Source organism: Erythrolamprus reginae, chromosome 1, assembly GCF_031021105.1.
Source record: "Erythrolamprus reginae isolate rEryReg1 chromosome 1, rEryReg1.hap1, whole genome shotgun sequence".
Taxonomy (NCBI): Eukaryota; Metazoa; Chordata; class Lepidosauria; order Squamata; family Dipsadidae; genus Erythrolamprus; species Erythrolamprus reginae.
In genome coordinates, this window is record NC_091950.1 from 321,157,752 (window position 1) to 321,181,942 (window position 24,191).

The 24,191-nt window shown below is 38.1% G+C and overlaps 1 protein-coding gene across 1 annotated transcript in view; it reads left to right on the plus strand.

Annotated features, from left to right (window-relative positions):
• The window catches only part of PCMT1 (protein-L-isoaspartate (D-aspartate) O-methyltransferase), a 29,418-nt gene extending 9,610 nt beyond the window's left edge, over positions 1-19,808 (plus strand). The window contains exons 4-8 of the mRNA XM_070733701.1: positions 655-759; positions 2,025-2,145; positions 3,012-3,097; positions 9,786-10,009; positions 19,016-19,808. Of these exons, the coding sequence (XP_070589802.1) occupies positions 655-759; positions 2,025-2,145; positions 3,012-3,097; positions 9,786-9,965 (492 nt within the window). The 3' untranslated portion in view covers positions 9,966-10,009; positions 19,016-19,808. The remainder of the gene's footprint in view (positions 1-654; positions 760-2,024; positions 2,146-3,011; positions 3,098-9,785; positions 10,010-19,015) is intronic.
• Positions 19,809-24,191: the final 4,383 nt, after the last annotated feature.

Here is a 24,191-nt window from a genome sequence, read left to right on the forward strand (position 1 = left end):
AAAAAGAGGGGTAGGTAGAGGGGCTCTTCGCTCCCACTCTGGAATACAGAACGAGTCTCCATCTGCTGCAGTCACCCTTCTCTTCTCGGGAGGAGCCACTCAGTGGTGGGATCATTTAGCAGGGAGCCACAGGAGAGGGCCCAAAGAGCCACATGCGGTTCTAGACTGTCATGTTGCCAACCCCCACACTATACAGTTAACTTCTGGAAATATGCTTTATTGATAATTTTTGTATTTTAAGCTTTCTTTAGAACAGGTTCATTTGACACTGGTATTTTGTAAGCTTACAGATTCAAGCTTGCCCTAGATGGGTAGCTCTAGATGGAAAGAGGAAAGGGGATTTTAGAAATACTCTTTTCTTTCAGTTGGCAAATCCTGTGTATTCAGCAAATCCATTTCATATGTGGTAGTAAGGCCCCAATCTTATATTTGATATATTTTTAAACTTGCATTTACTTAATGAATTTTATTAGTTAGCCTTGAAATTGTAATGTAAAAACTATGATGATATTTGAAATATATCTATCTCTCTGTTTCTGTTCAAATACTGTTTTCTTTTTAACATTTAAAAATATGCTTAAATCTTTATAAAAGCAGATTTAATTGTGTGCAAAATCAAAGTAAAATAGTTTTTTAAAAATTATTTTTGGTTAGCATGCATATGCTCTAGAACTACTAAGTGAACAGTTACATGAAGGAGCCAAAGCCCTTGATGTAGGATCTGGAAGTGGTATTCTTTCTTCATGCTTTGCCCGGATGGTAAGAAATTGATTTTTATCAACTAAATGAATTTTTTGCTTTTGGAAATCAACAGAGTAATTATTCTGTTTTAATTTTAGAGAGCTTTAGAAAACATTTATAAAGGTGTAGTTTTTAAAATTAAGAATATTCCTTTATATTTATGAAGTGTTTTTGCACTTTGACTAGCTGTACCCAAGTTATCTGATTTACAAAATATTTCCATCAAGAAAATGCATAAAACTGGAATAGCTAAAACCAGCTAATTGACTTTCAAAAGTTAATGTCACCTAATAGCGTAAATTGTTTTGAAAGGGAAAAATCCTAAAAATAGATAGTAAGAATAGTAAGAAATTCCAAGTAATTTATGCATTAAAGCGGTATCTAGTACAGTATCTCATTAAAAATATTTCAGAACTAGAAATGAAGCAGGCATTTGGGGTGCTGAGCATTGTGTGGCATGCAATATCTGTTCGTTTCCTGTGACAGTAATCTCTAGGTTTTGAAACTACAATTGGCAACATTTATTTTTAGTAATAATTTCAAATGTTTAATTCTATCTAGTCTTTATTTTGTTCAGTAGTGGAAATCGTGGGTGGGCTGCCCACCCACCCTGACTCTATGCCAATGATGGCGAACCTTTTTGATTCGCACACCAAAAGAGGGGGAGTGTGGGGGGGAGTGCATGCCCAAACCCATAATTCCATGCAGTCCTCCTGCTCATGCATAAGTGAGCATCCCCTGCCAGCATGCAATGGCATGCCTATTTTTTGCTCTGCCCAGACTTCAGAACTTTCTAGGAGCCTGAGGACCTAGTGGCCTTCTCCACTCACCCTCCGGAGGCAGAAAATGGCCCATTTGCCAAGTTCTGGTTGAATCTAGAAAGGCTCTGGAGCTTGGGGAGAGCAAAAAACAGGCCTTCAACATTCCCCTCTGGAGGCTAAAAACAAACTGTTTCCCGACTCCTAGTGGGCCCAGAAGGCCCGAAAATCAGCTGCACATGCACACCAGACCTGAACTTGTGTGCCTACTGATATGGCTCTGTATGCCACTTGTGGCATGCATGCCATAGGTTCGCCATCACAGCTGTATGCCATCCTATTTAGGCACGTTTTTGAGGCCGGGTGTGTGCATAGAAAGCAGGCGCATGCATACATGAAATGAGCATCTGCACACAGGGCGAACCGGTAGTAACATAATGTGAAACCCATCAAAGTGGCAAGAATATATGTATCCAGCAATATATTTTACCTATATAAATAATAATACTTTTGATTTTGTTTCAGGTTGGTGCCAAAGGACACGTTGTAGGAATTGATCATATCAAAGAATTAGTTGATGATTCAATAAATAATGTCAAAAAGGATGACCCGCTATTGCTGTCTTCAGGAAGAGTGAAACTAATTGGTAAGTACTTAGAAAATATTACAGTGAAATAAATACAGATTACATTGCATAATGTAGCATTTAAATTTTGTGTTAAGAAATTATATTACATTCTCTTGTTCTTTATTTTTTAATTAAATAAATTTATATACAGTAACTGCTTGATCAAAAAGATTTAGGATGGCATAAAGTTAACCCCCTCCCCCCAAAAAGCAAAAGTGATCCACACAAGGCAATTACACAAAGTGAAGGCAGTGAAAATAAATGTCCTGACTAAAGGAGAAGGGAAACAACTAGTTTTAAATGCTTAGGGCCATCTGAATTTTGCTGGAAATGCTCTTCTTTAAGTCAGACATAGCAACGAAGAGAAAACTATGTTTTCCAAATGACGCTATTTAAACAATGGGACCCTGTTCTTAACTGTGGAGTTAAACAGCATTATTAGCAAACAATCATTGTGAACTTTTGTGGCCTTCAAATCTGACATATCTTGCAAAGCACTTGAAATCTCTCGTTTTCACAAAGATTTAGTTAATAGGTATTTGAACAAGATTGTTTATTCCTACTGGCTAGTGTTGTGAACTAAAATGGATAAGGGCAGTGGTTATAGATTGTAAGTTGTGTTTATCTATTAAATTTATCCATATAATCGTAGGAAAGTGCATTATGTTAGAAATATTTATATCATGCTATCCTCCAACCTTAATAATTTGCATTATGAATTCTAGTTAATAATACTATCAACAATTAAATGGCAATTTTTTTTTACTACATTTGAAGTTTTATGTCGACTAATTTTGATATTCCATAAAAATGTTTAACCATTTAAGTAGAAACTTAGTGCTTTGACCAATAATATTAAATTCTTTGTCCTATTTTTCTTTCAGTGGGGGATGGAAGGTTGGGATATCCAGAAGGAGCTCCATATGATGCCATTCATGTTGGAGCTGCTGCGCCTGTTGTACCACAAGCAGTAAGTAATGTCTCTCTCTCTCTCTCTCTCTCTCTCTCTCTCTCTCTCTCTCTCTCTCTCTCTCTCTCTCTCTCTCTCTCTCTCTATCTATCTATCTATCTATCTATCTATCTCTATATCTCTATCTATTGTTGTGCTCATAAGTTTACATACCCTGGCAAAAATTATGATTTCCTGACCATGTTTCAGAGAATATGAATGATAACACGGAAACCATCTTTTCACTCATGGTTCTTAATATGGTGTGTTTTCCCCTTTAACATCAATGACAGCTTGAAGTCTTTTGTGGTATGTGTGGATGCGGCTCTTTATCCTCTCAGATGGTAAGAAGCTGCCCATTCTTCCTGGCAAAAAGCCTGCAGGTCCTGTAAATTCTTGGGCTGCCTTGCATGAACTGCACATTTGAGTTCTCCTCAGAGTGGCTCAACAATATTGAGGTTATGAGACAGAGATGGCTACTGCAGAACCTTCACTTTATTCTGCTGTAGCCAATGATAACATACTGCATTCATCGTGCCATCAATTCTGACCAAATGTCCTGTGCCTTTGTAGCTCACACATCCCCAAAACATCAGTGATTTGCCTTCATGTTTCACAGTAGGAATGATATATATACATACATACATACATACATACATACATACATACATACATACATACATACTTATCTATCAATCTATCTATCTATCTATCTATTATCTATCTATCTATCTATCTATCTATCTATCTATCTATCTATCTATCTATCTATCTATCTATCTATCTATTTATTAGATTTGTATGCCGCCCCTCTCCATAGACTCGGGGCAGCTAACAACAATAATGAAACAACATATAACAAATCTAATATTTAAAATAATTAAAAGACCCTTATTAAAAACCAAACATACACACAAACATACCATGCATAAATTGTATAGGCCTAGTGAGGAAGGAATATCTCAATTCTCCCATGCCTGATGACAGAGGTGAGTTTTAAGGGACTTACGAAAGGCGAGGAGGGTGGGAGCAATTCTGATCTCTGGGGGGGAGCTGTTTAGTCGACAGAACCTAACTGGTCGCTGGGATTTGTGCGGCAGAAGGTGGTCCCAGAGATATTCTGGTCCGATGCCATGAAGGGCTTTATAGGTCATAACCAACAATAATTTTCATCAACGGCCTTGTTGACTTCTTTCCAAATGTAGCATTTATGGTTGTGGGCAAAGGTCTCACTTTTGGTCTTATCACTCTAAATGACTTTTTGCCAGAAGGTTTGAGGCATGTCTGTGCTGTTTGGCATATTGTAAGCAGGATACTTTGTGGCATTTGCGTAGTAATGGCTTTCTTCTGGTGACTAGACCATGTAGCCCTTCTTTCTTCAAGTGTGTCCTTATTGTGCATCTTGTAAAAGCCACATCACATATATTCAGAGTGTCCTGTATTTCACCTGAAGTTATTTGTGGCTTTTTCTTTGCATCCCAAACAATTTTCCCGGCAGGTGTGGCTGACAATTTAGTTAAACTGTGGTTTGGTTTCAACAGAACCCCTCATGTTCCATTTCTTGATTAGAATTTGAATACTGCTTATTGACATTCACAGTTCCTTCGATACCTTTTTATATCCCTTTCCTGTTTTATACGGTTCAACTATCTTTTCCTGCAGTTCCCTTGACAATTCTTTTGCTTGCCCCATGATTCAGAATTCAGACAGGTCAGCACAGCACTGGATGAAGGATGCAAGGATTTATCAGGAAGCCAGAACCTCAGTGGCCTTTTATACACACACACTGATTACATGCAAACACATCATAGGTGAGGATGGGTACCTTTAATAGCCATTCACACCCTTTTGTGCATGTTATGCACAAATGTGCATGTTATCAGGTTTGAAGTTTTGATCAGGGACATTTGGGTAGTTTCTGTTGTCATTATGATTGAAAAAGAGTAAACACAGTTGACTGCTAATAAATTGATTGATTGATTAGATTTATATGCCACCCCTCTCCTTGGAGCTGAAATGGCTCAGCCAAACATTAACCATGAGCGACAGAAAGATTTTCGTGTTATCATTCATATTCTTTGAAATATGGCCAGGAAATCATAAATTCTGCTAGGGTATGCAAGTTTATGAGCACAACTTTATGTACCGTATATACTCGAGTATAAGCTGACCCGAGTATAAGCCGAGGCACCAGTTTTTGCCACAAAAACTGGGAAAACTTATTGACCCGAGTATAAGCCGAGGTTAGAAAATGCAGTGGCTACTGGTAACTTATAAAAATGGAAACCAATAAAATTACATTAATTGAGACATCAGTAGATTAAATGTTTTAGAATATTTATTTTAAAGAAAACCAGTAAACTAGCTCTGTAAATTTAAAAGAGGGTAAACAAAAGCAATCTGGTAATAACAATAAATTAAAAAGTAAAAAAAGTAGCTCAATCAGCAACCAAGCTAAAACCTATTTCTAAACCTAACCCAGGGCTCTTTAAACTTGACAGTTTTAAGACTAGTGGACTTCAACTCCCAGAATTCCTGCACCAGCCATGCTACTTCAGGAGTAGGAGTTGAAGTCCACAAGCCTTAATATTTCCAGGTTTGAAGACTCTTGCATTTCTAACCCTAACCCAGGGCTCTTTAAACTTGACAGTTTTAAGACTAGTGGACTTCAACTCCCAGAATTCCTGCACCAGCCATGCTACTTCAGGAGTAGGAGTTGAAGTCCACAAGCCTTAATCTTTCCAGGTTTGAAGACTCTTGCATTTCTAACCCTAACCCAGGGCTCTTTAAAATTGAGTTTTTAGAAGCCTGGAGAGAGCTCATGCTGTTCCCCTCCCCCCCTTTAGCTTGCTGGCTGGCTCGTTGGCTGGATCTTCCACCCCTGATCCTCCCTCCTCCTCGTCTCCCTTTACTGCTCCATGTGTTGTGCAGGTAAGCAGATTTGCTAAAGAGATCCACTTGGGACGACAGCAGGGGGAGGAGCAGGAAAGGAACGAGCTGTTCTCCTCCTTCCCCAGCTGCCGTACCAAGTGGATCCCTTTAACAAATCTGCTTCTCTCTCCGGTTGGGGGCTTCTAAAGCCTGGAGAGAGTTCATGCCGTTTCCCCCACCCCCACTTTAGCTTGCTGGCTCTCTCCTCCCCCATTTCCCTTTATTGCCCCATGTGTTGTTCCGGGAAGCAGATTTGCTAAGGGAGGGCAGCAGGGAATGCTGGAGGAGGAGGAGGAGATCCAGAGTAGCCTGCAGCCGCAGAGGAAAAGGAGGAAGAGGAAAGAAAGAAGAACCCTCGCCGACAGCATAATTATTTATTTAAGTACTGGTATTTTTAAAATAAATTTAAACTCCTTGTAGCGGCAGGAGAGAGAGAGAGAGAGAAACGAGCCTTTTCCTCGGAGGAGCAGTTGGCTGGCATCTTTGCTTGAGCCGGGGAGAGGAGGCAACGGCCCCAGCCTCCCCACAGCTGCTTCTCTAGGAGAGCGGCTGTGGGGAGGGTGGGGCCGTTGCCTCCTCTCCCCGGCTCAAGCAAAGACGCCAGCCAACTGCTCCTCCGAGGAAAAGGCTTGTTTCTCTCTCTCTCGCTCTCCTGCCGCTACAAGGAGTTTAAATTTATTTTAAAAATACCGGTACTTAAATAAATAATTATGCTGTCGGCGAGGGTTCTTCTTTCTTTCCTCTTCCTCCTTTTCCTCTGCGGCTGCAGGCTACTCTGGATATCCTCCTCCTCCATTCCCTGCTGCCCTCCCAAGTGGATCTCCTTAGCAAATCTGGAGCTTCTGTCTTCTCGCAAGTGCCTCCTCTCCCCGGCTCAAGCAAAGGCGCCAGCCAACCACTCGAACGGCGCGCAAGAGGGGGAAAATGGGAAGCCGGTGAGGTGGGGGAGGGGTGAGAAGACAGAAGCACGAATCCACCCCCCCCCCTCACTGGCTTCCCATTGCGTTTTTCCCTTCTTGCATGCCGTCGGAGCTGTGGGAGGGGTGGGGCAGGTGCCTCCTCTTCCCGGCTCAAGTAAAGGCACCAGCCAACCATAGCCCCAAGAGCTCCGGCATCGTTGGAGCTGCGGAGGATGTAAAAGTGTGACCTCCACAGCCCAGTCCCTGCGTCTAGCCTTCCCAAAGGCACCCCCGAAGCTGCCTCAGCAGGCACCTGCAATAGCTCCCTCCCCCGCCCAAGCCAGAAATGTCTGCTGGGCTCCCGCGGGGCGCCCTCTTGTGGTGACCCGAGTATAAGCCGAGGTCGGGTTTTTCAGCCCATTTTTGGGGCTGAAAAACTCGGCTTATACTCGAGTATATACGGTATGTATTTATGTGAGATAGGTGTACTTTGCACCAATTCTCATAAGAATTTGCTTACACGTGGTTTAAATCAGGTGGGTTCCTACTGGTTTGGATCAGTTCTGTAGAACCATTAGTAACCTGGTAGCCTGAGTCACTGGAACCGGCAGTGACCCAGGCCTGCCAAGCCCTCGAGCCGGTTCTCTTGTATGCACAGAAACTTTTTTTAGTATTGTGCATGATCCGGAGCTCTTCCCATGTGTTTCCCTCAGCTGGCTTGGCCTGCGAGGGAAGCACACTGGAAATCGCAGTACCAGAGCTCTTCACGTGCATTTCCCCCAGTAGCCTGGCCTGCAAGGAAAGCACATGGGGGATCTTAGCTGCAGTTTACTCATGAGCAATATTGGCAGGGAGAGGCAAGGAGAAAGGCTAATGGTGCTCATGAGTAAACTGAGGCTCCTATGACGGTTTGAGCCTCCCTGCTCACAACATCGTCTTTTGAGGGCATCACTGGCAGCCCCTTCCTGCGTCAGGAAGTCCAGGCTCTTCCGCTGCTGCTTGGCTTCCTCAATGCACATAGGCAATGAGGTGGCAGTTTCTTTCGCTGCCTGCATGGTGCAGGCGGTGAGCAGCAGAGCAAGTAAGCCAGCGATCTGCTGGCTGTCTCTAATCTGCAGTTTAGGGCATGTTCAACACGTTGTGCTCATGAGTGAACTGCAGATTAGAGGCAGCCAGCAGATCGCTGGCTTACTTGCTCTGCTGCTCTCTGCCTGCAAGCTCACAGGCAGAGAAAGAAGCCACCGTCTCCTGCCTCCATGCATTGAGGAGCCCAAGCAGCAGCGGGAAGAGCACGGACCTCCTGATACAGGAAGTGGCTGCCAGCGATGTCCTCAGGTTAAGATGTTTTGAGTGGGGATACTCGACCCCCTCCTTAGGAGCTGTGAAGTGCTCGCCATCGGTCGTGATACCCACTAAGCCTATTCCCACTGCACTTCTCTTCCTCCTCACCAGAAGCTCTCACAAGCGACAAGACATCTGTTATTTTTGGGGAGACTGCAGGATTGCCTCCACCTGGCTCAGGAGATGTCAGATTCCTACCAACCAGCACCAGTTCAGAGTTTCCTTCCGTCCTCCTCCCCGTGGACAGAGGGAGAGAGAGACAGGGAGGGAGGGAAAGAGCGAGAGAAGAAAGGGGTGGAAGGGAAAGAGGGAGAAAAGAGAGAGGGGAAGGGAAAGTGAGACAGACACAGAGAGAGAGGTGGAAGAGGGAGAAGAGAGAAGGGAAAGGAAGTGAGACAGACACAGACAGAGGGAGAGGGAAAGAGAGAGGAGAGAGTTTTTCTATTAAAAAACCTATTGTTTTCCTATTAAACAATCTGTTTAATAAAAATAGAAAAATGGCTCTGAGTGTTTAAGGTTGCAGACCCGAGTTAGGGAAACACCATGGCCTTTAAATGAACCTTGTGGTCATTAAGTGAACACAGTGATTGTTAAACAAGTTCATATTTCCCAATGGCCATTTTAAAAAGGAAATCAGAAGGAAATGTTGGAAACTGGCAAAAACCTCAGTCATGTGACTGTGTGGGATGTTGTAACTGGTCAAAAAATGTGTATGTGTGTGCGCGCACGCCTGTGTATGTGCATGCGTGCATATGGCTGTCAAAACTCCAAAAACAGGATAAGTAGCTCTGGGGAGGTCAGTCATGAATTTTTACACTTGTTAAGCAACTGGCCATTAAGTGTGTACATTAATGTTTGGTTTGCCGTAAGGTTCAGAGCTGTATGGAATCTGGTTTCCTTTAATCCTTTGGGGGATTGCAAAAGGTCTGGATGCAGGAATCCTCGTAGGGGAACTAGGATCGTGACCACCTAGTCACATTCACCCAATCATATGACCATGACCAATCATATGACCATGAAGCACACAACCATCAATTCACAACCACAAAATAAGTCACACCCACAGAACCAGTAATAAAAAAATTAGAACCCACTCCTAATTTAAATATGTTTTAATTGATTTCTTAATAGCATAAACATATTGCAGGGATGGAGATTTAATTAGACACACTAGACTTACTAAATCATGTTCCTGGAATTTGAGGCTGTAATATGTTTAACTTTTAAAAAGCTTTTAGCAGCCCCAGCTCAAATTCCATTCATTTTTATATAGGTTCATGAATAAGATAAAGGTTCTACAAGTTGCTTCCTTATTCCTTTCCTTTTTAATTTCCCCAAATTTAAATTTCAATGATGATGGGGTAAAGAATAGAAATGGGTTGAATTGTTCTTCTAATCTGATTAGGCCTGAAAACCATTTCAGTCAATTTTTCAGTATAGTAATTATTGCAGTAGGAATTATTGTTTTTCAGTTGTATAGATTGCAAGTCTGTTGCTTTTATACATTGTGGTATTAATATATATATTTTAATTTGTAGCTTATAGATCAATTAAAACCTGGTGGAAGGTTAATATTACCTGTTGGGCCTGCTGGAGGAAACCAGATGCTGGAACAATATGATAAGCTAGAAGATGGCAGTGTCAAAATGAAGCCTCTGATGGGAGTGATATATGTGCCTTTAACAGATAAGGAGAAGCAGTGGTCCAGGTGGAAGTGATTTTCAATTTGACTTTCTTCTTCCACATACTTGCTTAATACAAGGTGAAACGTCTTGATTCTTAAGAAGGGTATCTTGCCACTGCTTCATTTGTTGTCACTACTGTTTTGTGCTTGATTGTGCATTGGAAGTTTTGCATTGCTGCATAACCATGCAGTTTTTTAAATGTGCAACATTAATTAAAAGGTTAAAAAAAGAATTGCATGGATTGCATGTTATTTCAGTATAATTTATTTTTTTAATTCTGTAATATAATCTAAATAATAATTTCCATTGCTTAAAGATATTTCCTAAATTTAAAGCTCTTTTTTTTCTTAGATCTGCTTTCACAGAGAGAAATGTAAAATGTAACCTCAGTAGGATCAGAAAATAATGAACTCAATTTATTTCCCAGTCATTAAAAAACTGAAATATAGCTCAAAAATCTAGGGGGAGCAACAGAAATGATACATTCTAATTTCAACTAAGCTGGTTTTTGAGAAGCATGTTATGCTTACAAAAACTGGTGAGCCAAATTCTTTATATTAGCATGTATCAAAGTGTTTATTTTAAGTGTGACAAATATTGTCTGGTCTTCAAGCTGACATATTGTTCTTCCTTTTTAACTATGTTTTTTTTAAATAACTCAGATAATTTGTCCAAGCTTGCTAATTACCAAGTAATACAGACATAAGTATAGCCAGCATTAAACACTTGCCAGTTTTTGCCAGTTATTAGTTAATAAATAAATAAACTTTGTTACTGGCCTAGAAATGATATAAAAGTTGTAAAGTTGAATTAAAGTTCTTGAAATGTAGTAGTTGAACAATACAGCAATTGTTACTAAATATACTACAGTACATTTTACATGATTCCATGTTCAGAAATCTAAATTCTGTGAAGCTAGTTAATCATTATTCTATGCATAAAATATATCCATATCCTATGATTGAAGCTACAACACTAAATTGAGGAGAATACCATGACAATAGTGGAAGCTGGCTGCATTCTATCCTCATTGATGTGTATTGTTCCTTCCATGCTTTTATATCTAGTGCAAGCTTGTAAGATATTTATTTCAAAGCTAGCATTTGCCTAATATATTTTCATAATCAATTACTTCCAAGTATATTTTTCTTATTGTTGCTATAATTAATTTTCTGTATGGTGGGGGGAAGGGGGGCAAGCCTATACATATCTATTTTAGGTAACACAAGTGCTTCACTTCGTTATAAATAAGTACTGGTAACAGATGGTGCTCTCATTCATCCTTCTGCTCTCAGTTGCATATCTGCTTATAATATCACAACTGGTCTTACACAGGAGTAGGCATTTTTTAAATATTCTATTGTAACTTGGAACAGTAGCTAATAATGGGGAAAATATGAAAAAAAGAGCAAATCTCTATCACTCTAGTAGTTATATGGGAGATTGCTGTCTAATCTCTTATACACAAAATTATTGCTTTATTTTATGGAATTATGAAAGTGGCTTAAATAAAGCTTTACTGAGTCATGCAATAGAGATATCTCATTTCCATGAAAACCTGAGCCAGAATCCTTTTAGCTTATTGAAGACTAACAGAAAGTCCAGGTTTAAAGTTAAGTACTAAAATGTTTATAGATAAGCATCTGGAGTATTGAATTATAAAAAATACCATTCATTAATTCAAATATTGTTTAAAGAACTTGGAAACCAACCAACTAGAAGAAGATCTCTTTACAGAATATAAGTTTAAAAAACTTATAAAAAAAACTTATCACCCAAGATAGTGAAGAAAATAGCTTAATTTTACTATAATATTTCATGAAAGTATTTGATCATGGCATGGGTAAACTGGTTAGTAAATTGTTTCTATTTCGCTTAATTTCCATTAACAAACTTCTTGCCATGTATCAGCTCAAAGCTTTGTCAGAAGACCTACTAGGTTTGGATTAGTCCAGATATTAATTTCTCTAATATTCTAGTTTAGGGTGGGGAACTTGATGACGTTCAGGTGTTTTGGGCTCTATCTCCCAAAAGGCCAGCTAGAAAAGCCATAGGAAGATACCCGTATTTTCCGGCGTATAAGACGACTTTTTAACCCCTGAAAATCTTTCCCAAAGTGGGGGGTCGTCTTGTACGCCGGATACTGATTCCACAGCACCGTTCCCCGTCCAAAATACCGCCCCGCGCGCCCTTTTCCATGGGCGCGCAGTCTCCATCCCCCTGCCAGCCCATGGGGGTCGGGGGCGGGTAGGCGCCGACAGTAGAAGGTGCTGCCCCCGCCCGATCCGCTCCCTCGCCTCCTCTTCCGCCGAAAGAAACGCGCCGAAGCTGCCTGCTTAAGCCTCGCATTGCTCCACCCTGCTTTGTCCTGCCTGTAATCCTCCGTTGTGTTTTCGGGGGGGGGGGGGGGAAGCGGCGGGAAAATCCTGTGCTGGCCAGGAAAGCCGGGTTTGCTTTCCGTGATAGCAGCGTGCCTTTTAAACACGCTGTTTCCTGGACCTCTTTCCTGGGGGGGGGAGGGGAGTGGCCTCCTCCCCCACCCACCCAGGAAAATGTTGCAAGAAAGCAGCGTGTTTAAAAGGCGCGCTGCTTTCACGGAAAGCAAACCCGGCTTTCCTGGCCAGCACAGGGCTTTCCCACCGCTTCCCCCCGAAAACACAACGGAGGTCCAGGATGACAGGCGAAGCGGGGTGGAGCAACACGAGGCTCAAGCTGGTACTGGAAGACCTCCGTTGTGTTTTCTGCTGGGGGTGGGGGGCAGGAGGACCTTCATGGCTTTTCCGGGCAGCTGGCTTGAGCCTTGTGCATGTCAGCAAAGCCGGAGATGTGGAGAGAAAGGAAAGAGAGGGAGGGATAGAGGAGAGGAAAGAAGGAGGGAGGGAGGGAGGGAAGGGAGAGAAAAATGAACGAGAGGGAGAGAGAAAGGGAGGAAGAGAGGAAGGAATGAAGAGATAAATATAAAGGGAGAGAGGGAGGGGAAGGAAGGAAAAGAAAAAGAGAAAAAAGTGGAAGGAAGAGAGAAGGAAAGAAAGGGAGAGAGAAAGAAAGAGAGAAGACAGGAAGGAAGAGAGAGTGAGAGAGGGAAAGAAAGAAAGAGTGAGAGAGGAGAGAGGAAGGAAGAGAGAGAGAGTGAGAGGGGAAGAAAGCAAGAGAGAGAAAGGAGTGGAAGGAAGAGAGAGGGAGAGAGAAATGATAGAAAAAAGGGGGGAAGAGAAATGAGAAAATGATTGAGGCAGAAAATGACAGGAAAGAGAGAGAAATAGAGAAGTGACTCTTGATTTAAAGCATATGGTAAAAGCACTTAAATAATAACAGAGAAAAAAACCCCCAACCCTCACCTGTTTTTATTAATAGTTATGTTTTTGGATTTGCTGGTTGTTTTAGTTTTAATAGTAATAGAGTTTGGTTTTGTTTTATTATTAATTTATTTTAATAAAAAAGTAGAGATTTATTTATTTATTTATTTATTTATTTATTTATTTATTTATTTATTTATTTATTTATTTATTTATTTATACTTCTATGCCGCCCAGTCCCAAGGGGACTGCCGCTCAGACGCTATACTTTTCCGCCGCTTCTTTCTTCTCCGCCTCGCCTCCGCTACTCCCGCTGCCACCTTTGCTTTCCCCGCCGGGGGTAGTCTTATACGGCGAGTATATCTCAAATTCTATATTTTAACTGGAAAAGTTAGGGGGTCGTCTTATACACCCAGTCGTCTTATACGCCGGAAAATACGGTACTATAAATATATAATTATGGCCCAAACCACACAGAATTTAAGATTGCCTTTACCTGGTGCACTTTGATGGTACATTTCATTAGTCATCAAATAGTTTGGAATAATTTAACAAACTTGAAACATACATTTTTAATTAGATTCAGTATAAACTTTTAAACATTTTAATTGGACAACAGCAAAGAGAATTTGAAAAAAGAAGTATCGTTGCTCTCAGCTTCTGAATTATATATTGCTTGTGCAAAGCAAAACTTAAAACCAGTGGTAGGTTGCTCCCTGTTTGGCCCAGATCGGTGAACTAGTGACTGCAGGAGGCTCCGCCCGCCCACCCAGGACACTTCTGTGCGCGTGCAGAAGCGTCACACATGAGTGAAACGGTAGCAATGCGATTTATGACAACTACTGCTTAAAACTATTGCATACAGTATGTGGTGACTAAAAAAAAATACTAATTTGTACAGAATCATGAGTGCAAGTTACTAAATCCAAATTCCTTCTTGCTGCTCTTGTTTTATCTTCCCCTTATTTTTTGGGAGGGGGAAATTGGGAAATTTTGAAAAGTGAGATTATAAAAGCCAGACTATCACAATACTAATGAAGAAGAAAAATAATAGGTCACAAAAGAAACCAGCATGGCTGCATAAAGAACTCTGACAAATTGAAAGGCAAAAAGAACAAGTATAAAAAGTGGAAAGAAGGAAAAATAACTAAGGTAAAATACCACCAAATAGCCGGAGCCTGTAAAGATGAAGTGAGGAAAGCTAAGGCTCACAATGAAGAAAAGACTTGTGACAAAATTAAAGAAGTAACAAAAAAGATTCATCCAACATATTAAAAACAAGAAAAAAGTCAAGGGAACAATTGGTCCATTGCAGGGAGAAAGTGGCAAGAAGGTGACAAGCAACAGGGAGAAATCAGAGGTAGGCAACATGTTTTTTGCATCTGTCTATACAGAAAGAGAAAAAACAGCATCACAAAAAGCATATTAGGAACACAAGTTAAAATAGGGAAGAAAGTGGTAAGGGAACACCTGTCTACCCTAGACTAATTCAGATCATCAGGACCAGATGGATTACACTTCAAGATTCTGAAGGAACTGGCAGACGAGATCTCAGAACCATTGGACTGAATCTTTCAAAGATTTCAGAGCACTGGAGAACTGCCAGAGGACTGGAAAAGAGCTGATGTAGTTCCCATCTTCAAAAAAGGGGAAAAAAAACACAGATCCAGGAAACTGCAAACCTATCAGCCTTACCTCAATAGCACGGAAGATTTTGGAAAAGATAATCAAGCAACGAATCAACAAACACCTAGAAGCAAACAAAGTGATAACCAAAAGCCAACATGGATTTGTCAAAAACAGATCATGCCAGACTAATCTTATTGCATTCTTTGATAAAGTGACAAAATTAGTGGACCAGGGGTATGCTGTCGATGTGGTTTACTTGGACTTAAGTAAGGCATTTGACAAAATTGACCATAACCTACTACTAGATAAAGTAGAAATATGTGGGATGGACAGCAACGCCACCTCTTCAACATCTTCATCAATGACTTTGATGAGGGGATAGATGGGGAACTCATCAAATTTGCAGATGACACCAAACTGGCAGGAATAGCCAACATTCCAGAAGGTAAGCGCAAAATACAGAAGGATCTTGACAAACTTGAACATTAGGTGTTACCTAATAAAATGAAATTCAATGGTGAAAAAAGTAAGGTTCTATATTTAGGCAAGAAAAACAAAATGCACAGGTAAAATATACATGTGGTACATTGCTCAACAGTAGTAACTGTGAGAGGGATCTTGGAGTCCTAGTGGACAACCATTTAAATATGAGCCAGCAGTGTGCAGCAGCTGCCAAAAAAGCCAACACAATTCTAGGCTGCATTAACAGATACAATCAAGATCACGAGAAGTGTTAATACCACTTTGTAATACTTTGATAAGGCCACACTTGGAATACTGCAGTCAGTCTTGGTCACCACAAAGCAAAAAGGATATTGAGATTCTAGAAAGAGTACAAGAAGAGTGACAAAGATGATTAGTGGACTGAAGGCTAAAACATGAACGATTGCAGGAACTGGGTATGTCTAGCTTAATGAAAAGAAGGACCAGGGGAGACATGATAGCACTGTTCCTCAGGGGTTATCACAAAGAAGAGGGAGTCAAACTATTCTCCAAACCACCTGGGGGTAGAATAAGAAGCAATGGGTGGAAACTAAATAAAGAGAGAAGTAACTTAGAACTAAGGAAAAATTTCCTGACCGTTAGAACAATTTACCAGTGGAACCGCTTGCCTCCTGAAGTTGTGAATACTCTGACACTAGAAGTTTTTAAGAAGATATTGGATAACCATTTGTCTGAAATAGCGTAGGGTTTCCTGCCTAAGGAGGGGGTTGAAGATGTCCATGTCCCTTCCAACTCCTGTTGTTGTATCAATCTAAGAACATAAGAAAAGCCATGCTGAATCAGGCCAAAGCCCATCGACTCCAGCATTCTGTGTCATACAGTGGTCTACCAATTGTACATGGGGATCTTGAGCAGAAAGAGAAGGCAAAACCCTCCCTTTCCCTTGACCCTCTCAACTCCTACCCTCAAAATGTCGCTACAGAGCACTGCACACCAAGACAACTAGACACAAGAAGAGTTTTTTCCTGAACACCATCACTCTACTAAACAAATAATTCCAACACTATCAGACTTTTTACTAAATCTGCACTTCTGTTTCTACTAGTTTTTCTCATCATTCCTATCATCCTTTTCCTCCCACTTAGGACTGTATGACTGTAACTTGTTGCTTATATCCTAAGATTTTTATTAATATTGATTGTTTCTTCATTGCTTATTTGACCCCTGTGACAATCATTAATGTTGTACCACATGATTCTTGACAAATGTATCTTTTTCTTTTATGTATGTTGAGAGCATATGCACCAAGACAAATTCCTTGTGTGTCCAGTCACACTTGGCCAATAAAATTCTATTCATTCTAAATGGTACCCAAGGGAATCCTGCCTGCCTCAACCAACATAGAGGCGGCACTTGGACATCCATTTCAATAACCGCTGATACACTTCTCTGTCTGCCTTCTTTCTTTTTTGTCCTATAATTTGAATCTGGAATTCCCATATATTCCATAATGTATCCTGCCCCTTTCTTTTCATTGCACTTACATCATTTGTTTATAATAAATGGCTGAATACTATTCTTACATTTGTTTATAATAAATGGCTGAATTATACTGTATCCATATAAGAGCTTTTGATTCATAGCTGAAATTTAAGGGTCCTTGGGAAAGAATCTTATGCAATTTTGAGAAATTAAAATTGTAATTTTATACTCATTTTCCTTGGAGTAAGTACTAACAGATTCAGTGTATTTAATGCAGTCTTTGTTCCCACTTATGAAAATGTTTTATTTTTGCTGTGGGCCCTTGATGCTTTCTGAATTTCTTTTCTAAAATATAATCAGAAATGAATTTTGATGTTTTGGAAAAGGAGATCAGCAAAGGATGTATTTTTTTGTCAGTGATCCACTGTTTCTAGTGGATAGAAGAGTCCTTTCATTTGACAGACCACACAAACTCTAGATTCAGCCCTTTGGGTTTTACTGTGGAGTAGATTCAAATGTAAATTGAATTATTGTTTCTTTGAATTTTCAATATCCTAGATTATTCTTTTTGACAGTGGCAAATTTTGACCATTGACTTTCAGTATTATTTCTAAATGAGAAAATTGCCCTAAATCTCATATTATTGATGAGATTTATATTTTGAGGAAGAAGTATTTTTAAAATGTTAGACTTAAACCTTTTTTATTTTGGCAAATTATAGTATCATATGTACTTATCCAATGGTGTCAACTACTCAAAAAATTGTGATCCTAGTTTATGTGAATTTGGGAAAGACAAAAAATATCTTGGAAGTTGGAAAGTGGGTGTTATAGAATCTTCAGCAAATATAAATATCTACTGAGTATAATTTTGTTCTATATGTACTGCATTGGGGATGTTTCAAAATTGACTTAGACCTCATGCAAAAGCATGGACAGCAGCTCTGCACTTCATTGATAAAAGCTGGTGTGATTTTTCAATTTTTTACAAAACAGTAATGATTTAGCATTCTGTTTTCTCATATTTCATGTCCATTCAATTATCTCCTTTAGTTCGGTTTTGCATGTGCTAGTCTGTATTAGTGTACTGTACTTTTAAGTATATGCATTTTGGATTGTGAAATGTATTGGGTATATATGCATGTGTGTATGTATCAATTGTACATGCACACATACATGTCTCTCTGTACCAAACAGTGGGCTGTTTTATATATTTGATATTGGAGACTAAACTGTATAATCATGTATTTAATTTATATTTTGAAAGTCTTAAATGCAGCAGTTTTACAAAATCAAGTAGACGTTTTTGGTCACTATTCCATTGTATTTATTCCTAGTCCATTGTATTCCACTATTCCATGGTATTTAAACTCTCTTATTCTTGAAGCTGCACATCCTTGCTTTAAAATCTATCAGTAATAAACTGGTTTGATACTTTATATTTGAATCAAGAAAGCCATTTTGCACATTTCATAATATTTAATCATCGAAATACATGCAGTCTAACTGTTGATGCTTGGAATCTGTTGTCCTGCCAATAAAGGTGTATGTAGCAGAGGGCAAATAACATTTCAAATCTGAGAGGCTGCAGTTAGAACTAACATTTTCAAAGCAAAAACACTGGGCCATGTTAATGAATAATTTGCTTTTGACAACCAATTCTATTTAATGTTATTTAAGGTATAGTAGTAGAAATGATGGGAGGGGGATAACCTTTTTTTCTTGCTACTTTTCTGAACCTTTTCCCCATTAAAACTAATTCATCTTATAATAGTTTTCATTTGTATATGCAAAATCCAGTTTCTGTAGAGGGAAATACTTTTATCAAAATTCTGTAATAAAATTTTGAACTCAGATTTCCCATTATGCAGTCTTTTGCACAGTTTTTTGAGTAAGTGGACCTTAGTTGCAAGTGAATCTCTACTGTAAATGGTCTGCAGATAGCTACAATATTCATGTCTACAGAAAAATAAAGGTAGCCGCATATTTTCTTTTTAATTAATGACATTTTTACTGACATTTCCATGAAGTATATGAAGGGACAGGCAGTATTTCATTTAAAAAAATCATATTTTGCTTTGTTTGATGTGACTGTTACTTTGATGGTGACCATTTGGTTCAGTATGTGAATCTTAGGTTTTTAGCAGTACGGTATCTGAAAATGAGCTGAATTTTAAAAAATATATGTAAAAACTAGACTTACCGGTAATTTTTTTTCCTTTCCATTTTGCAGGGATGAAATATAAAAGCTACAACATCTGATCCAAACATAGTGTTAACAGTGGACTGCTCATCTCCAATTCTTAAAAGCTTTTTCCAAACCAACAGCATTGCGGCTTGTTTTGGACCGTGTTACACTGTTATCAGCATGGAAAAGTGGTTTTGTTTTGTTTTGTTTTAATTTTGTAGCAGTTTAATGCGAGTTTGATAATGGACTGATAGAAAAATATTAAACCTGGGCAAATTGTTTTGTTTTAATATGCCCTTATTTTCAACTCTTAGTGATATATGTCTGCAAATAAGCAGATGTATCTGCAATTTATCTCCTTTTATTTTTCAATTCGGAAACTTTCTAACCATTTCAGCTCCAGTGTTTGTCCATCAAATTGCTTACCTGCACTTTCTTATGCTATCTGCACACTTAAGATTTGTGTTCAGCTGACACCTAGGTCCTACTAAAATGAGATGAATCTCTTCAAAGCTATCAATGTGGTATTTATAGACTAGCATGTAGTATATACAATCAGCAGCTTTTCTTCTCATGCAGGAAATCAGACATGTATATACACTTGGAAGCTTCAACAAGGATAACATTTATTTTATGTTACTGTTCAGGATGGACATAACTAACATAGTTCCTTTCCTTTCCTTGTAGCATAGCTAAGAAATTAATAGCTGAGTATTATTTCTATCTGATTTACAGACTTGAAGTATCTAAGTGTAATATAACAATTACTGTGTAAGTTATGTCCTAATCATTGAACAGTTCACAGTGTTGCTTTGCCAAATAAAATCAAAAGCAAAAAGGTGTGGCAAATAATGTTTTCAGTAGAGATATCTTGGGTAGTTGAGAGGTTGTTAAAATGTTTCTACCAATAGTTCACTTTTCCCAATAAAGAAGTTTTCTTCCAGGGTACATATCTTGCATTGGAAAAACTGTACTGATCAACCACCTTCAGAGTTTCTACAATGTCCCAGAAAACATCTACAAATATTACAAAGAATAAATAATCCAACCCAACCAACTTTTAACAGATACTGGGATAGAAATGTGTGCCTTATATCCAACTGTTATTCCATATGATAGCAATGTCAATTACATTGATGAATAAGCCTACATATTTCTATAACAATTTCTAAAGACTTTTGTCTATTAAGTTCTGTGAAAAATGAGTATGCACACTTATGCAAAGCAAGCCCAATGATTCTGGTTTTAAAAAGTAATTCAGGTTGAAGCCATCTTCATAGAATAAGATGCCATTTGAAAAATATGTGAATACACCAAAGTGTTAATACTGTACCATTGCTGATCTAATTGGGAAGCCATTTTAGTGTATTGCTTTGGACAAAATAATTTATTTGGGATTTGTTGGACAAAATAATTTATTTGGGATTTTACTAGAATAATTTTGAGAAAAAGGAAGCTTTTTAAAAAACAACAACTCAAGTCTTCTGAAAGAGATGCAAATTCTGCTCTTTCCCTAACTGAATAAGAACTATTCTCCCTCATTTTCATTATCACCAATTAGAATGACAAAAATATATTTTATTTAAATAACCCAATAACCTCCTATAAATAGTTTCATACATTTAATTTATCATAGTTGTTTAATAGTTGATTTGTTGTTGATGATTGTAATTTATGAAGCTATGTAGACAAATATATAGGGTAGTAAAAAGTAATCTGAAATACTTTGGGTGCAGCATCCATTGTTTAATTTTCTAGAACTACTACTGCATATAATGAATTCTAAATAAATAAATATTTGATAATTATAGAGGAGTCAGCTTTAAAATGTTACTTGAATGATTGAAATCATGACTTCACATGGCCTTTATAAAACATGAGCTAATGCAGGTTTGGGAAATAGCTAGATATAAGCATTGTAAACAGATTTTAAATTTAAAGCAGTTCATATTGTTACACAGTTCTGTGAAGAAATCTGCTATGGCCAGTCAGAAATAAAAAAGCAAAAAACAAAACAAAAAACACCATTGAGGGAAATAAAGAACTAATTGTTTTGCAAATAATATGAATCATTGTGCAGAATGTTGAAATCTGGAGATGAATATACTGGCATTATTGTGTCTAAGAACTGCTCTTCATGTTTTGGTGTTTAAATCCTCAGCTTTCAATTAGTGGCACATATAAAGCATCAGAAAACAGAAGAGTGTGGACTCTCCGTTATATATAATCCTATTAAGATTTTTTGTGTTATATGTGAAATTAGAAAAAAAATACTTTTAGGCAAGCCAGTCTTCATTATATACAATTTTTTCTGCTTTAGATCTACTTAAATTAACTTAAAAGAGTTTTCATTAGTGTTTCACAGTGTGTAGTGACTCCTTATTTTCCTACTATTCTGCAAAAAGATTGGTGCACAGTGCAGCATAATTTGACAAATATTGTATTGAATGTAGGGTGGGTTGACATAAGGAAGGACAGTGAGTCTTAGAACTGGAGGATGTCTTTGGAAAAAACAGAAGCTGTGATGATATATTAAGCAGCAAACAACACTTATGTTGATATGGATCAATAAAAATAGAATATTTTATCTTACTATTCTAGCTTTTCCATGTTAGGTTTTGATGAAAAACCTGACTGTGCATGTCAGAGTATTTTTTGATGATTTTGTCACTCCATTTTATTTAAATACCTCCATTCATGCTCCAGTCTACTGGAGGTGAATTAGGAAGCACATCTTTTTATTACTTAAGAAAAGACACTGCTTTTAGAACTAAACGGCACTTTGGATCTGAGAAGGAAAAAGGTTTCAAAGCACATAAAGGCATGTATATAATACCTCTTGACAATTTTAAAGTAGCTGTGACTTTTCCTGGATCTGTACAATTGTCCTTCATAACTGCAATGCTGGAAAAAGACATATTTAGTTTAAAATGTCAACAAGCGTTACCTTCAGGCCTGTACACACTTAAACGTTTTTTTCCCCTTTTTAATTTGAAATGCTTTAGAATCCTAATTATTTAGTAAATAGCTTTCACATTTAATGTCTTTATCTTCAAATCCAGTTGATATTAAACGCTCAAAATTAATAAAGTTCTCAAGAAGTTGAACCTAGATATGAAAGGTATTATGACAAAAACATTTATTATATTTCTCAGCTCAACATCTGTAACGTGATAATTAAAATAAGACATACCAAATTCTTAAATGTCTTTCCTGAACTGATTTGTACCTGGTCCCTCATATGATAACATATTTATATATTTGGTAAAGAGAGGAGATTGTTTACAATAACTGATACACAGACTAAATACTTTGCAATATATGCTTAAGCCAAGGCATACTTTTAGTCTTTTAGACAGTTGGATTAACTTTTTAACTGATGAAACTTTACAATTTTGCTACAAGGATTCAATAACCAGAACCTAAAGCTTTATGAAAAGTTTACTAGTTAAAACTGCAATCAGTTGCTAAATTTATTCTCTGAGTTACTTCTGTGGCAGTTAACAGAGTCCTGAGGTTTTAATATCATCAGTATTACAAGTTTCAGGTATATTATTTTTTTATTGATAGAAACAATACTTCCTACAACTGAATAACTACAGAATAGGGAATAGTTTCAGCTTCTTATCTAAATGCTAGGCTTTAGGAATTTAGTATTTAAAGGAACCTCTTAAAATAGAGCACCTTTTCCTGTTGTCCACTATCTACTCTTAGTAATCTGAGATTCTATTGCCGATACAAGCCTTGCCTACTTACCATATATATTTCAATGGAAAATGTAAATACCCACATAGAATGGTAAGCAAGAAGTGTTTTAAATCAAGGCAGGTAAACAAAAGATTTCTGACTTAGCTATTTCAGCATTTGAAATTATATAAATTAGATAAACTCAAGGGTGGTTTTTTTTTTTTACTAACAACTTGTTTGAAATGATGGCTAAATTGTACTGCTAATTTATTGATGGCTTACTTGTACTTTAATTAGGAATGTGCAGCGCTTCAGGTCCAGTTCCAATAAGGTGCTTTGGAGTAAGCAAAAGCATTGAATAAAGGATTTATCTGCAACTCTTTAAAACATGTATGTTTCCTTTGCAGCTTCCCATGAAGTCTACATATGGCTGCTTTAAAGAATTGTGGACACACAGTATTTAATTCATATGCCTGTCTGTGTACTCTGAATATTAGAGTTACAGATATTCTTAGTCTTTGAAAAAGGCAGAAATGAAAATAGAAAAGATTGAAAAGCTGTAAGGAGAAAGAAATATAAGTCTAATGTTATATTTTTTCCAACATTGGAAGGTTAAAATAGTGCAGCTAATTTAAATAATATGGTGAAACTATCGTGTCTTCCTCGGAGATAAAAGAAATACTAAAATTGGTGCTCCTGCAAACAAAAGAATTTCAATGCTTAAATCGAGACTGCAGTTTCCCATAGATGATCTAGTACTATCTGATTACAGGCGGGCAGAGCCCAGCTGCACTGAGAAGAACAAGGCAAAGTACTGTGGGTATCAGAACTGTCATGCGACATAATGAGAACTGTATACCTGTTTTCTTAGTTCATTAAGAGGAGTAATAATAATAATAATAATAATAATAATAATAATAATAATAATAATATACAAATCTAAATAATAATAATAATAATAATAAGCAAGTGAAAGTGGTCCCAGTGGTACTTGGCACGCTGGGCGCAGTACCAAAGGATCTCAGCGGACATTTGAAAACCATCGGAATTGACAAAATCTCCATCTGTCAATTGCAAAAGGCCGCTTTACTGGGATCGGCAAACATAATTCGCCGCTACATCACGCAGTCCTAGGTGCTTGGGAAGCGCCTGACTGGTGATGAAATACGAAATCCAGCATAGTGATCTTGTTTGCTGTGTTGTACTGACATAATAATAATAATAATAATAATAATAATAATTATTATTATTATTATTATTATTTATTAGATTTGTATGCCTCCCCTCTCTGAAGACTTGGAGGTAGGTTCCTTCATACCCATCCAACTGAAGTCAAAATGATTTTTCAGGTGTAATGACATTACACACAGGAGTCATTTTATCACTCAACATGTTACACATGATGCACATTACATTGTTTCCATCATGTAATCTCCCTTGTATCCTCTGACTCAAGCCTGTGGAAACCAATAGGATGCTTTTAGGTGTACGTGTCTGCCCACATTCATTGTAGAAAAGGAAACTGAAGCATGAA